The sequence below is a fragment of the Cupressus sempervirens genome, chromosome 1 (assembly GCF_028749045.1).
Source record: "Cupressus sempervirens isolate cs-2001-9-10 chromosome 1, ASM2874904v1, whole genome shotgun sequence".
Lineage (NCBI taxonomy): Eukaryota > Viridiplantae > Streptophyta > Pinopsida > Cupressales > Cupressaceae > Cupressus > Cupressus sempervirens.
The window spans coordinates 513,352,473-513,369,693 of NC_143118.1; the positions used below are offsets into that span (position 1 = coordinate 513,352,473).

At 36.3% G+C, this 17,221-nt stretch overlaps 1 protein-coding gene across 1 annotated transcript in view; it reads left to right on the forward strand.

Annotated features, from left to right (window-relative positions):
- LOC149578487 (SMAD/FHA domain-containing protein) overlaps positions 1 to 17,221 on the forward strand; it is a 173,972-nt gene that overhangs the window by 141,825 nt on the left and 14,926 nt on the right. The window contains exon 10 of the mRNA XM_089829395.1: positions 12,245 to 12,492. Within this exon, the coding sequence (XP_089685521.1) occupies positions 12,245 to 12,492 (248 nt within the window). The remainder of the gene's footprint in view (positions 1 to 12,244; positions 12,493 to 17,221) is intronic.

Here is a 17,221-nt window from a genome sequence, read left to right on the forward strand (position 1 = left end):
TGAATTAATAGACTATAAAAATTCATTAACGAGTCTTTGACATCATGGTTGTTTTGGATGTTTGGTGCGAGTTTTTGGTACCAAACATTGCCAACTCACCTTGAGAAATAGTTGTGGGTATCTGGCATTTCCCTTGATGGTTGTTTCAATGGTTTGAAAATCGTTCCAGAAATCAAAAGTGTTCAGTTGAACAACCAACTTAGATACTTGAGATGGTAAATATCTATTTGTGAAAAAGGAACACAAGCGTGGTTGTATCTAAGAATATTGAAGTGAAGATCTGAAGGGCATAGAATAAATCCTTTGAAGGAGATTTGTGATCAATTTTAATATCTTGGTGTATATGCACATTTCAGAAACCAGGGCATAAACATTTGTGAGAATTGATATAGTCAGGTAGAATGGGCAACGATATCGAGCTGAATCTTTGTATAAAACAGAGCCTTCTTTGTGGAGTATTATCACAATCAGAATAAGGGATCTTGTAGGAAAATCAGCTTAGGAATATGGATTAACAGTATTTCAAGGCAACAAGAAAACTTAGTTCATATAGGGTATTATAGTAACATTTGTGAGAATTGATATAGTTAGGCAAAATGGGCAACGATATAGAGCTGAATCTTTGTATAAAACAGAGCCTTCTTTGTGGAGTATTATCACAATCAGAATAAGGGATCTTGTAGGAAAATCAGCTTAGGAATATGGATTAACAGTATTTCAAGGCAACAAGAAAACTTAGTTCATACAGGGTATTATAGTTCGCAGGTTATTCATTGCTACTGACCCAATCCATGAATTTGCACTTTCCGTGGTATCATATCAAATTGCCTTTGCACCTACCATTACTTCCGCTTGCTATCCTTACAAACTATTAAAGTGGGAGAAATCTATTTGAACAAAACTCCTGACTACCATTCCATCGCTGTAGTCTCTGTTCACGGTGAGGCAAATAGAATTCCATGTCATTTCATTTGTTTGTTTATTGTGTATGGTGGTGTCTCCCAAAGTACAATGAAAGATCTTGATTTACTTTCGACAATAATTAGAGTAGTATATGGAGAGTGTTGGCTTCAAAACGGCAATATCAAATTTCTTTTGAGAAGTAACCGGGTATTCTTCTATGTTGATGTAGATACTATCCGCCAAATCTTTTCTTTGTTCTTGCAATACTTAAGCTTGCATGTGTAGTTTATCACTTTTCATTCATGGCTTATGTGTTGTGTAGTGATCTTGAAGGTGTATTGAGTGCAAAGGCTGACAAATTGAAACCATCCACAATCCTATGAACATCCTGAAATGGTGTATATGCTTTGTTCTTGACTATGCGATTTCAACGACATAATAATTTTGTAATATTGGGATCTTAAGGCCTCAAATATAATAAATGCCTCAAGACATTGGGTTTTTCATTACTGTGTCATTGCCGTATGAAATCAAATATGACCATTGGCTGATCCCATGCTGTGAACGATCTTTCAGAAGAAGGCTCTTAATTCTTCACTATGCAGAAGTTTGAGTTATATAACTGAATTAATAGACTATAAAAATTCATTAACGAGTCATTGACATCATGGTTGTTTTGGACGTTTGGTGCGAGTTTTTGGTACCAAACATTGCCAACTCACCTTGAGAAATAGTTGTGGGTATCTGGCATTTCCCTTGATGGTTGTTTCAATGGTTTGAAAATCGTTCCAGAAATCAAAAGTGTTCAGTTGAACAACCAACTTAGATACTTGAGATGGTAAATATCTATTTGTGAAAAAGGAACACAAGCGTGGTTGTATCTAAGAATATTGAAGTGAAGATATGAAGGGCGTAGAATAAATCCTTTGAAGGAGATTTGTGATCAATTTTAATATCTTGGTTATATGCACATTTCAGAAACCAGGGCATAAACATTGTGAGAATTGATATAGTCAGGCAGAATGGGCAACAATATAGAGCTGAATCTTTGTATAAAACAGAGCCTTCTTTGTGGAGTATTATCACAATTAGAATAAGGGATCTTGTAGGAAAATCAGCTTAGGAATATGGATTAACAGTATTTCAAGGCAACAAGAAAACTTAGTTCATACAGGGTATTATAGTAACGATCTACAGGGGAAGTGTGTTTTAGATTTGGAAACAACACCATGGAAGATTTGAAAACGTCTTTTCAGAGGAATTTAACAACACATTCAATGGCCCTCAGCTAAGAGACTTGTAGAAAGAGAAAGATTTTGGTCGGCTATACGTACTTGGGTTGCAATTTGAAAAATGGAATCTTCAAATGAGGTTCTCTTCAAATTGGAAGAGATAGAAACTTATTTGACCGATGTAGAGCAGGCAGATCGTAGACTCTTAAATTGGCTTTACAACCTTCAATGGTGACCTTGGTCCAATCCAAATTTATAGAGCATACAGATAAATGGGTTAGCCCTATGGTTGCTTCTTGTCTCAATGAGATTATGCGAATAACATCTCCCACAACAGCCTACAATGATGTGGTGTTAAAGATAGTTTGTAGCTGATAGTGAAGAACTTCAAAGGTTTATAGGCTAAAGGAATTCATACGAGGCAAGAACAAATTTGCTTGACATGTGAGGACACTAGTACACCCGATCTTGTTTGTGAGAGTCGTAATAATGAAGAGGGGGCAAAAGAAATTCAGACCAGCACAAGGAAAAATGTAGATACGATAATTTCAACCGTAGATAAGGAACATACAATTTTCTACGTTGGTGATTTGGAGGTTAGCCTTGACAAACATGTTGATGAGGTTGGTTCTACTTGAAGTAACAACATGTTGGAGTCTTTGTGTGATAAACCATATGTTTCTTATACGCATGATATTAACCTTAACGAATAGTCCAAGATGACGTTACAAGACGATGAGGTGTATCAACATGACACTAATGAGATGCATGTCTTAAATGTAATAACCCCAACTGGTTATAACTTTGTCAACCACAAATTCTTCTCTAATTCACTTGTTTGACATTTTGTCAAACACTTTGCAAGCAAGCTCTTATACAACTGTAAAATCCTGTACAATTCTGATTTTAATTTCTTGATTGCTAACTTGAGAATTTCGTCAAACACTTTGCACACAAGGGATATATATAATGTAGATCTAAAGTTTAATTACTTTCTAAATGCCAAACTTTAATTGATACGCTTGCGAAACTCCAAACAACCAACAACAAACGTTTTTGTATTTTTTTCTGAAACATAGAATGAATGAATGAAAGATTTTAATGACGTCCATGAGGCCATAAGCCTAAGGGGCCCACAAAAACTCCTAATTAGTTTAATGTGATTTCTCTAGCCCGTCTCTTTTGTTGTGAATCTGCATAAGTAAAATGGCCCCCTTGAGGAGTCTTGGTCCTTCAAAAAGGTCTTTGATGTTGTTCACTTTTAATGTTTCTTTGTGTTGGCTGCGAATGTCTTCGCAGGCTGTACAATCCTTCAGATAGTGCCACTTTGTTTCCACCACACCCTCGTTGCAAAATCTACAAATTCTGTCCTCCCACTCTTCCTTAGGGACCTTCCATCTACCAGTTTCACATCTCAAACGATGGGAACTAGATCTCAATTGAGCGATTAGGATGTTTGCCTTTCCTTTGATCTTGGCTCTTAAATATTTTTTGTCGTCATGTTTGCATGTGGGATTAAATTCTTTGACATAATATGCTTTTTTTCTACCTAGCTGGTTTGCCCACATGACAGATCTGATTTTTCTTGCCACCCATTTTTTTATTTCAAAATTGTTTTCCAGGCACACTTGATAGACAATGTTCCACTTGTTGAACGATTTATCATTTTGTTTCTTCCATGTCTTCTTCCGACGAGCTAATTCTCCGTCAACCACCCTACTAGACCAGCGTTGTGCATCCATTTTACTCACTTTTTTTAGATAGCTTAACAATTTAACAATTGTCGAGGCCTCCACCGGGAACATGCCCGCCTCTGCTAAACTAATCTCGTATGGAACTGTGGATTTGATTTTGAGATTAGTTGTAATGAAGTGTTTCTGAATTCTTTCAATTTGTTGCCATTTATGGTTTGATACGCTGCTCCCCCACACTTCGCTGCCATATAAAATAACTGGTATCACCAGTAGTCCAAAGAGGGTTTTCTTAGTCTTCTAATCCCATAACTTTGCTGTCCTGCACCTGTTTTGAAGAAGATAAGAAGCTTTCCATCCTCCCTGTATCCTTTTAGATCTGCATGTTTCCCAACTGAGCCGGTAATGGAAATCTGTCCCTAGATCCTTGTATTCTTCTACAATTTCTAACACTTTGTCATTAAGTATGAAAGTGCATTGTTGTTTTCTCTTCCTCAAGGAAAAGACCATAACCTTAGTTTTACAACTGTTGACCTCCATCCCTACTTCCGTGCAAAAGGTTTCTAAGTTCTTCAAATGTTCCCTTAGCCCCTGTGCTATTTTAGCAATGAGAATGAGGTCATCAGCATACAAAAGCAATCTGATCACATATTCAGCCAGTTGAATTCCCTCTCCATTGGCTTTGTTTATCCATTCCTCTAACTTGTTAATATAGAGGTCAAACAAGGTAGGAGATAGCCGGCACCCTTGTTTGACCCCTATGTCACTGCCAAAACATTCTAACATGCCCACCTTGGTTCTGATTTTCGCTTTAACCTGTTCGTAAAGTTTATAAATAGCAGCTCTATACTCTGTTGGGACCTCCAATTCTTCATCCTATTCCATAACTTATCCCTAGGGACAGTGTTGAAAGCTATCTTAAAGTCAACAAAGCAGCAAAAAGCCTCTTCCCCCTGTTTATCCCATGCTTTTTCGATAAGGAACCTTAGGGTAATGCAGTGATCAATGGTGGAATGTTTTGGTCTGAAACCCGCCTGCTCCATAGCTCTTTTCTCTTCTTTTTCTACCCATCCGTTGATTCTCCGTTCTACCATACTATCGTAGAGTTTTCTTAATAGGGGGTTCACCATGATGGTGCGGTAGTTGGAAGGGTTGTTGACATTCCCGCTCTTATGGAGAGGAATGACAACACTGGTGGTCCATCCCATGGGAAAGCAACCTTGCATGACCATATTAAAAATGTTCTTGATGTGTGGAGTCATCAAATCTGTCACCCACTTTAGAAATTCAGCCTGCAGCCCATCTATACCCTGAACTTTTCCACTCGCTAATCTCCTTATCCCTAGAGTAATGTCTTCATCAGAGAATAGTTCATCTGAATTGTTGGTTGTGGGGAGCGAAGCTTCATCCTCCGGTCTCTCATAAAGAGATTTTGCATACTCTAACCATTGAGAATCCGTGATTTTATTTTCAACCTGTTTCCTAGCTTGTTGTAACTTCCTCCAAAAATCTTTAGGATTGTGCTTTCCTAACATGATTAGCTCCTTCCTTCGATTAATCACATATTCTTCTTTTTTGGATTTGATCAGTTGTTTGTATTCTCTTATGATTGTTTTGTTTTTCTTTCTCCCTTTGAATTTTCTTTTTGTGGCCTTGCATTCTTCGTCATACCATGGGTTAGTTGGAAAGGTGTTTGAGATGCTCTTCTTTGTCTTTGTTCTCTTACAACCCTTTAGTGCTTACTGAATTAATGGGATTAGCGAGCTGCTGCTGGAATGAGTTTTCTTATCACCATTTTCCTTGGTATTCGCGATGTCATGATGGATTTGGATCTGCTGTTCAAGAGCGGTGTAAAATATCTTTTTATTTTCATTGTTTATAAGAATCTTGCCCTCCTTATTGCCTTTTGTGCTTTCATCTAGGACTTGATCACTTTTCAATCTTTTGACCTTCATATTGTATTCATTACAAAGAGGCATATGGTCTGAATTTAGCTCTATAGGACATTGTTTAATTCTGAAATCAACTACTTTGGTGATGATTGATTGTGAACATATCGTATAGTCTACTATATCATATCATATAGAGCATTGACTATAAATGAGAAATATACATCTACATCAATAAGACATCAAGGCAACAATTCTGATGTAAAATTCTGATTAAATCAGATTACAAATGATCTCTAAATTCTTCCCATGTCCTAAAATATTCAAATCTAACCTCCATGCATTACAAATGAAATAGATAGGAACTTGGAAAACTGCTCAAGGGAATCTGATTTTTTTCTGTAGCAAATTCTTGTAGCAACAATGACATTGTAGTGACGACACTGTAGCAACGTCACTACAGCAGCGTCACTGTAGCAGCAGTACTATAACAAAGTTACTGTAGCAGCGGTACTGTAGTAGAGTTCCTGTAGCAATATCCAACTTGATAAGTAGGAGATAATTTCCACAGCAAGTCAAATTGTGATGTGAATATCAGGATTTAACTGTGTGATTTTGAGTCAAACTCATTGACCCATGTTTCATGAGTAGTAATTCAACATGAATCCATCTCTCATGAGAATAAATGGAACACTTAGCACTCATTGGATCTAGGTGATGCTCACAGGGGTGAAGCACTGAGACTTCTCGGGAGGTCACCCATCCCAATACTACTCCGGCCTGAGCGCGCTTAACTACAGAGTTTCCTCCATAGTTAAACCCAAAGCTTGCAACCCAATTTGCAAGCTTAATCACACAATTAAATCCTGATATTCACCTGAGTTATGCAAATCAGTGGGAGTGTTCGTTCCCAATGATCAACGTAACAACTGCAGAAACCTTTGGCTCCACAAGCTATCCGGAAGAGTAGATGACAACACATTCGATGCTCAACAATGAGTCTGCCCTCCCTATTTATTCTTTTCCTCCAATAGATGGACCTCCTTCTACAAGATATAAAATAATATTTAATTCTCCCTTCTAGAAGATTCTTTTGATTTATTTAATTAACTTTAGTCACTTTTAATTAAATAATTAAATATAAAGTCACCTTTTAATTTTAATTTATTTAATGACTTTATAAGAAATTAATTTAATCAATTTCTCCTTATTTCTCCACTTAGCCTTTGGAGAATGAAAAGCTAAGAAATCCATTAAGAAGCTAAAAGATGGGGAACAGTACAGTCCACCCTCCTTGAAATTGCTTGTCCTTGAGCAATCCAACAACACAATGAATTCCAACCTCCACCCGGATCCCAAATGAAGTAGTATATGACATCTCTGTCAACATTGAACCAACTGCATACCACTAACGTCATCAGGTCCAACAACATAACTTGCAGTATAGCACTCAAAACCTATGCTAATGATGTAGGAGTTAGAATATCACCTGAAGAAAACCCTACAAGAAATATATTCATCCTGGTTCCCACCCATAAAATATATCAGACTGGAATCTTGATCAACAATCCGTTGAAGAGATGTAGCTATAGGAGAACCATATGCACTCATGCCAACTGTATCAACAATAGGTGTAGCCACATCAAAATATGTGGACACAAGAACATTGCCAACTGCCGCAACACAAAACTGAATCTTTACAGATGGTGAAAACTAAGCCCAACTCCTCTCAGGTGAGTGATCAACATCAACCTCAAACAATGGATTGTCATAAGATAATATTGCATCCATGTCGAACATAGGACTGTCCATGAAGTGAACATCAACACTTTGTTGATTGATAGTATAACATGACTCCATCACTACATCACTCACCTCATTAACAATAACAAGTGTACTATCATCAGAGCACACATCTACAACTGCATACATATTGCTAAACTCCTCATTGGATGGTTCAACCAACACAAAAGTGGCTGCTGATATGACAGTATCCTTGCATGTTCCTACTCCCACTATTGCTACATTGCCATCAAATACATGATTCGAGTAACTCACGCCAACAACTGCATCATCTAACTTGACATGAATTCTCATCACATTCCACCTCAATTGCGCCCAACTCATGCAGTGTTTCATAAGAAATGTCTTGCAGATTTGAAAAACCGATATCATGCTCTGTTCAAATCTCGGATTTGAAATCAGTTGGGTTGTTCATTTGTGAAGACATTAAAGAACCAATTGAAGGTTAGTGAAGACATGGTTGTGGCATCTTTGGTATGTTATAATAGCACTCATAAGATGGTGGAGGATCTGCATAGGAAGGTTCAAAGGGGAGTGAAAGGAGATTTGCTTGTTGCTGATTTGCGGGTGGTCAAAACAGCCCTTGAATCTGTGAAATCAAATTATTTATGTTTGCTTTCCATCAGGGATTATATTCTTAAGGTTGCTGAAATATATGTTGATCAATTGAATAAAGAAAGGAATGCGATTATGGAACTCAATAAGGAGCTTAAGTATGCTCATGAAGCATTGGATGATACTTAGATTTCTCTTCAAGAAGCAGATAATTAGGTTAGGATTGTAAAGTTTACTTACAAATTTTTATTTGCAATGCTAAAGTATGTATATTTCCTATAGGTATAGTCAACGCCAATGAAGAATCCAAAGTGTTGCATAGTTATATAATTTGAATGCAATGATATAAATATTCCTTCAAGATTGATGTCTGTATTGCCTTCGATCTGCATACATTAATCAATTTCTATGTTGCAATATCGGGCGGCATATACTATGTATACAAGTCTGGACGGGTACATGGGTAAATGGGCATGTCTCCAAATGGAGACATGACCATTCACCGATACTATGTATATAAGTCTAAACGGGTACATGGGTAAATGGGCATGTCTCCAAATGGAGACATGACCATTCACCGATGCACCCGATGTGATTATTCATAACAAAACTTAAGACTTTAACGAAGTCCATTGCAATCGTTTAACAATCAACATAAATACGATTGTTTACTGAATTCATTTTTGAGATATTACTTCAATAATAATATGCATCGACAGTTTTTGAATACTGCAATCACCATAATGAAATGCAAATTATATTCATGTACATATACATATTGATATTCAACATATCAACATGAGTATAGTCTCATGTGATCAGTGCAATTATTTGAACCAAAGTTATTTGTATCAACAAGGATCACAAATCATTTTCGGGAATATGAGGGTAAAGTGAGGCAGGAGTTTTCCAAGAAGTAATTGATGAACTGGATAGCATTCAATAGACTTATGACTTGGCTAGTTGTCCCAAAAGACCAAGTACCAAAATTTCAGATCACATTCAGGCTTTCAGTTTGTAGACAACTCCATGTTTGAAGTAGACACTGATTGGACTTCTGATAATCCCCTTTTTGAGATAAATGAGGGAACTCCTTTTGATTGTCACGAAGAGGATGATCTTGACTTAAGAATATTGGACTCGGATACAATTCCTAGTAGTGAATCTTGGCCACAGGATTGGTGTGGTGAATCAACTACGGTCGCTCACCCTTTGATCAGCCCGAATATGGTTTTCGATTGTAACCCATTTAGGAGTTGGATATGTTTCATGTATCAACCTTGAATAGATCTTGGTGGAGTATTGATGAGAGCTATTTTTCAATCATAAGGGATGGTTTTTCAGCTTTATTCTTACTCATAGCACCTATGTACTTAGGGCTTCTCTAGATTTATGACGACAGTTTGGTATTTGATGTGCCCATGGTGTTATTTCAAGCTTTTGAGCTGCTTGTTTCTTACATCAACTTTTTTGGGCGGGTTGTCACCATCTACTAGGTTATACATAGTTCCTTGATACATTTCTACCTCATCATATCAGCTGGTCATGAAAACAGGGTTTGGGATCCAAGTGTTGACATGTAGCTATGGCTTATTGAGGATTTTCTTGTAGTTCTACTTAGTTTGAGGCTAGATGCAACGATAATCAGAGTTGTATAGCCTACAGATGCAATGATATTTCATAGATTAACATGGGATCCAAGTATTTGGTTGATGAATGGGTTGCAATTTGACACCTTGCTTCGTAGTGTGGCCGGATTTGTTTTCAGATTGGGCTACAAAGCTACCTGCAAATTCATATGGGATCCTGGTACTGATTGCTTGAGGGCAAGCAATCTCGAGAAGGGAAGATTTGTAGTGTCACCTTTTTGGGACATTAGGAAATTTAAAGACATTCATATAATATTAAAATTGACCTTGAGTGCGTGGATTCAAATTATAAAAGGTCTATTTAGTATTATAAAGTGGGCTAAAAATGACAAGGAGAGATAAGACGAAAAGCCAGGATGGGAGTCGAAGAGTCACAGCTTTGTGGATTAAAAGGAGAGAGGCTCATTCATTCAGTTATGCTTGGTTTATTATTCAGATTTCAGTTTCTCTCTTGTGAGAGTTATTTAGAAAGCTTCAGCTTTCAACCAGTGTGAGTACGTACCCCCTCACGTCGCTAGACAGTGGATGCAAACCCATTGTCCGTGGAGACGTCACATTAGGTGTCTCGCGTGTGCTTACAGGTTCTTTTCTTAGTGTTCCAATTCGACTGTAAAATTGTGTTTATGGTTGGACTTTTGAATTTTGGTTAGTGTATTGCTGGTGTATAATGCAATAGCTTATTTCAAAATGTTTTATGAGAAACTATGGTTTATATTACTCGTTTTATAATGCAACTTCATATGTTTATTTTTTGAATGTTATCTTGAATAAGAAATTGGGTCAATATCCATTTGGGATATTTCAATATATGTATGCCAAGAAGATAGCCTCAAAAAAATAGCAAAAAGATCTAAAAAGGGAATTTGTGCTTAAAGTGTAAAGAATGATGGGAACACAAACACGTGGAAAGGGAAGGTACTCTCATGATGGAGAGGCAACTTTCGACAAGAAACAAATGAGAACTCTAGCAAGAAGGAAAAGTACGATGGTGAAGAGCATGAAGCTCTAACTACCATCTCTCGAGCCACTAAACACCATCCATTTGGAATTAAAGGCACTCTTAAAGGGCATAAGGTTGTCACCATTGTGGATAGGGGGGCATCCCACAACTTTATTGATGAGAAATTAATAGTTAAAGTGAAACTGGAAACCAATAACTTAAAGGGGTTTACAATATCCCTAGCTACTGGAGCTATGGCTCAATGCACTAAGACAAGTCAGTAATCACCTTGGGGAATCACACCATCAAAGAAGATTTGTCATGTGGTAACACAATATGTCAATATGATATTGGGAACTTCTTGGATACACTCATTGGTATGCTTCATAATGGATCTCTAAGAGCCAAAAAATTACTTCCAACATAATGAACATTAAGTCACTTTGAGAGGGTTACCTGATGGATTGCCAAAATAATCTCCTGAATGGCAAACCCCATTATTTATTTTGGTGAAGCTCCTAGAATGATGTAGCTTTTGTAAGAAACTAGACAAATTTTTAGTAAATAAAGTGACCTTCAATAATAACTTATTATTTAATTCAAGTCACTCATAATTAAACTTAAATAAAATCACCCTTTTTAATATTTAATTTATTCAGATAACATATAAATAATTAATATAATTAATTATCCCGCCAAAATTGGGGACATTATTGGAAGCCCCTCTCAAACATTCTGACAATCTATACATGAAATATAACTTAAAGTATAATAATGGAAAAACACATTAAAATGTGACATATATGTAAAAGCTATTTGTAAGAATGACATAGCTTTTGTAAGAAACCGGACAAATTTTTAGTAAATAAAGTGACCGTCAATAATATTTTATTATTTAATTCAAGTCACTCATAATTAAACTTAAATAAAATCACCCTTTTTAATATTTAATTTATTCAGATAACATAAAAATAATTAATATAATTAATTATCCTGCCAAAATTGGGGACATTATTGGAAGCCCCTCTCAAACATTCTGACAATCTATACATGTAATATAACTTAAAGTATAATAATGGAAAAACACATTAAAATGTGACATATATGTAAAAGCTATTTGTTATATTTCATCTATATATTCTACTGAACCAAAGAGAATGAGATTGACTTGAAGGCAAAGAGTTAAACTTTACATTTGATGTCTATTTTGGAATCATAAACTCAACAACATTAAAAAAAATCAGTTTTTGCCAAGTTTGAGGATCCAAACTCGCTCAGACTTGACAAGTCCTTCAGACTCAGATGAGTCCGGGCCCCTCGGACTTGCTGAGGGTCAGCTGGCCCAAGACTCGTCGAGCCTGGGCGAGTTTGGGAACTATGTTTCTATTCATTCAAGTATTTAAGATAATATGTAATCAAACTTGCACATCATGCAAGCAATCATAGCTAGAGTAGAAGTTTAGTCAATTTATTTTATTACAATGCAGTTTTGTAAATGGTGGCTTTTGACATTGTGTCATCAATCGTAATTCTTGTGTTTCACTTTGTGTTATGCTGAAATTGTTGCAATACTTTGTTGCAGTGACAGTGATGAATTCTATGACCGCACAAAGAGAGGATCCGGATCAGCACAGATGGCAGAAAAGCAGCAAGATGTTGAGACTGCAGAGACATTGCTTGAAAAAAAGGCAAGCATTGCTAGGGATATAGACAATACAATAGCTGCTTTACAGGCTGAGGAATCTGGTAATCCAACAGAGAATGGGAGAGAGAGCATTGAATCAGAGGATCCCTTAGATTCATTTATGAAAGGACTTTCATCTCAAATAGGTCAGAAAAGTTACATTCTGTTATTCTTATGTTTACAATTTTTATTTTTTTTGGACTCTACATTGCTCTGAATCAGGACGAAATATTGCAAATGTGTCTTTGTTGGTCTGTCTATTTCCAATTTGCACTATTTTACCAGTATATCAATAAATAATATTTGTTTTTAGCTCAGATTTGTGATTCATATTTGTCTACTGGTTAGTATTGTCTCCCGAGCCTGCAAGAATTTAACAGGATTCAATCTTTTATACAAGTAAATGGCAAGGAAATATTCTTGAAAGGGTAAAATTCTAATAGAAATAGGTACCTCATTATGAAATCATGCAATTTTTGGTAACTATAGGGAGTTTTTCCTTTGAAATTTTGAGTGAATGAATAGGTAGGCACTGTGAAAAGTTATTTTTTGCCTCTGAATTTAATTTATTGTTTACGAAGGGGTTTAGCTTAGTTGGTTGAAGCAATGAGTTCTCATTGTGGACACCTTGGTTCAAATCTTAAGAGGGACATCTTTGTGGAATTCTAAGTTGTGACTCTTGGTCTTCCCATTGTTGTTTCTAGTGTGATTGCTCAAAAGGAGCTTGAATAAGTTGTAATTGTTGTTCTTAAGGAGCACCCGATATGTAAACGATCTTAATATAAAAAACTTTGTGATTTTAAGTTCTCATAAGATGGATATATTCTTGTTGCTAGTAAAATGAATTCAAAATGTTCAGTTCTTTATTTTGTAGTAGATGATCTTATGGGAAGTTATTCAGCACCATTTCCTTTGGGGCAACAAATGAAATCTATTTGACAACCATACAACTGCTATCCTACATTGTTAACATACAAGCTGATTATATCAGATTGCTCCAATTTCTTTCGAAAATTTTCAGGGAACAAACTTGTAGGATGAATCTGTGCTTGGGATGTTGACTTGTATTTATGGTTTTAAGTTTTTAACCAGCTGGTGCCAAACTTAATGCCCCCTGCTGGGAATCTGCTCAAATTTCAAACAGGATTTTACTTTACTATGATATGAAATTAAATTAAACAAAAGAGATAATTTATTATCCATAATTTATATGATAATTAACATACTCATTCCAAATTCCCTATTCCTTTCCTAACCAGCAACCTTAAGGACGGGGATTTACTTGTCATTACGGTTTGCAGACACCAATCTACATGTAGGCTTTCTCAAGGTTTCCAAAAACACATGCATACCTATCTTTGGACTATCCCCTCAAGGATTCGTGAGAGATGTCCTTACCTCATCTTGGGATAATCCTTCTACATTCTGTAACAAAAGCAATCTAGCCTCTTAATGGTATTAGTGAGGAAGTTAAGAAAATTGGGCGAAGAGTATACTATAATACTAATTATAAAGAATATATATAGTATGATTATATTTGTATAAAGTATTACATAATAATCCATGTATATCTACATATACAATTATGAATGCTATTACTAAATATCACAGAGTACATTTCAGCTTATTATAATTAATTTTAGTCTTGAGATATTGTAGTTCAGTATTGCCTGGTATATGTTTGCATGCTACTTAGGGCCCGTTTGGTTGCTGAAATACAACCAGAATAGTCACTGAAAATTAGAATATCCAGTTGTATTCTTTGTTTGGTGCATGGAATGAGAATGGGGAATAGGAATATGTACTCCCATTTTAGCCCCAAAATTAGCATAGGTCCATTCCCAAAAATACCTTTTATTGGAATGGAGAATAGGAATACTTCTTTCTTGGACAAGCTAGTTTGGTCTGTGGGCCCTGTTCTTCCGTCGGTGAAGCCCGAGTTCGATTCCTCCAAGCTTGAACCTGCTGCTATTGTTCTTATCTAGTTCTTATTACATTTTGCATGACCTCGTACACCAACAGTTTGAAGTCAGACTCTTCACTTGAAATGCAATAGAGCAGCTTTGTGATGTTGCTGTGTCGGATTAGTCCCATTGCATTTACCTCTACTTCCCCCTCTTTTTCCTCTTCTTACTCAGCTTTACTTCCCGTAAATCTTTTCCCAGCCCATCTGCTCATATTGTTTCTGGTCTTCTTAATAGCCACTACTTGCCCATTCTCCAGAAGAATCTTGTAAACTTTTCCAGCACCTCTGGATCCAATCACATTACTCTCCTTCAAAATCCAGAGGATGTGTAACTCATCCACTTCTATCGAGTAGAATAATGTTACTTTCCACAACGGCGCTCTTCTTTGCTTCCTGAGAGACCAAACATATAGGCAAATGGAGCACAAGGCCACGCGTGCTTGTCTTCGATGGGATTGGAGGATCAGGGCAGGATGGGATTGGAAACCGCTGCCTATTTGTATGAATTCCCAATTAAATTTCAGGTGAACCAAACAGGACTGGGATTGACATTTTCCATTCCCATTCCCGTATCCCATTCTGATTTTCTATTACTATCCTTGTAACCAAATGGTCCCTTAGAGTTTTTTCTGTCGCCAGTTATCAGAACCGTTACCTTTTGAACAGTTGTATATATATTAATGTCTTTAGATATATATATATTTTTGATATCAATACATCGATGATCCTCTGGATGGTGTTTGGTTTCTCTTTTATACCTGTATCTCTCAACAGTCATTCCACGTGGGAATGAAGAGTCACACCCATGTTAGTTCGTTGTTAATAAACAATTAATGATAATTTCTGATTACAAGATTTTATTTTCTGCAATTGAGTAATATAAATCACTCCCTCATTACTGTTGTAATCCTTTTCATTTTCTCTACACCTTCATCATCTCCCAATTCTTCTGAGACACTGCTGATTGTATTCCTGTCTATAGCTAATGGGTGATAGTATTTATTGTGTATTAGTGTTGTGACAGGGTCATGACAGCGAATGGATTGGTGAAGTGAACATAAGACACTTCCACTGCTAACGATGTTTCAGTCTGACAAGAGGTTGTTCCTGTTAATAAGAATCAGCAATGGAGTGATAGAAAGAAGAATGAGCCACCAACAATTGTGTGCACCTGATTATTTAATTAATGTATTTATTATATTACGTGGTTTACAAATCATTGATAAATTAAAGCTATAACTGGAATGCTGTATGAGCATGGTTATATAAATCTACGCAATCTTCAGTTAATACCTAGTGAAATTGGACAGAGAAAGTAGGATCAAGAAGTTCAGTCATTATATCAAATTTCAATAGACTACTTTTGAGACATGCAGTAATGAGGATCAACTAGTTCTTTGATGCAGTGATGATGTATCAATCTGTTTGGCATGAGCATGATAAATTGCATTCTTCACCAACTTCAATACATTGAAATTGTGTGTGGTAAGCTTGAACACTTATCGGAATCCTCAAGCATTACTGCAGGTTTTGTTTTAGTGTTTAAAAGTATTTGATCACCCATTTCATTTTAGCAATTGAGAATATTTGTGACTCCAATATCAAAATGCTGGATTGACTAGGATGAATGGACAAACTAGGGAGCTCACGCCTTGTTCTTTCATACATTGGAAGAAAGATGATCTACTAGGTTGAAAGAGACTCCAAGTGCTGTGTGGATGGAAGGATTCCTTGCTATTATGGAAGATGACCATGCAAATGTAAATTTGAAATGGAAAATATAAGATCTAGGGAAATGATAGATGAAAGATAAATAATATTTATGCAGGCATTTAAAAGACTGTAAGCTTGATTATGAGACTAGATTCCGTGATCCAAGACAATGACTAATCTGTGGTCCACTGTCAAATTGTAGCTCTTTGTCAAACTTCGCTATAGCCTCCCCATAGTTGCACCACTTGTCACTTGCACACAAATATGTGGGAAAATGTTTGTGGAAAGGGGTTTTCCTAAGTCAAACTTCCGTTGAGGAATCAACCTTCAAACTGAAATAGAAATGCTTGAAAAGGAAGCTTGTTGTTATGTAGCAAAGGCTTGATAAGATGCTTATGCCTTCATAAACTTTTGTGGTTTTGAATTGCTCATGAAAATTCTTGAGAGTGATCTTGATGTTGTCTTCACCTTGGTGTAGGATAGGCAAAAACATAAATGCCTTCACACATGCTTAGGTCTAGACATTATTCTTTGTCTTCCAGGATTGATGCTTGAATGAAATTGAACTTTGTTGCTTGAGAGGCTTGATCTTGAATTTGTTAGCTCAAAGTTGGCAACAAATGATTGACTACCAAAATGAGGGAGCTAGATTGTTTGCATACCTCACCTAGCCATTTTAGTGCTCAAAACTTAAAGGACGCTGATGGGGTTCCAAGGATCATGATAAACTCAAAAAACTATTACACCATTCAAATTTGGGCTCATTTTTAGGGTATGGAGCAAGTCCTAGGTCAAGGATGAGCGGACTCACCCAATACCCTAAGTCACAAGGTTTGCCGAATTTTCAGCTTCAGGTCCGAATTTTGGCAAACCCATAAAAAATGAAAAGAATTTGCTAAATTCGGTAAAAAATTTGTAGATCAACGTTCTAGCTATTGTTTTGCAGAAAACATATTTCATTATGATATTTTTTAGGTTTTCAGCCAAAACAATTTAAAATGAATCTCTGTTTGCTCTAAAAAAACTTTAAAATGAACCTTTGTTATCTCTAAATGCGTCAATCTTCTAAAGATCATTTCTGAAGGATGGTAGGGCAAATTGTCTATTGCATCTTGGAAATCATTTGCCATCGTCTATGGAGGCTTGAGACATTGGAAATCTTTTGGCATCTAGTGGCTGAAATCATCTGTGTCTGA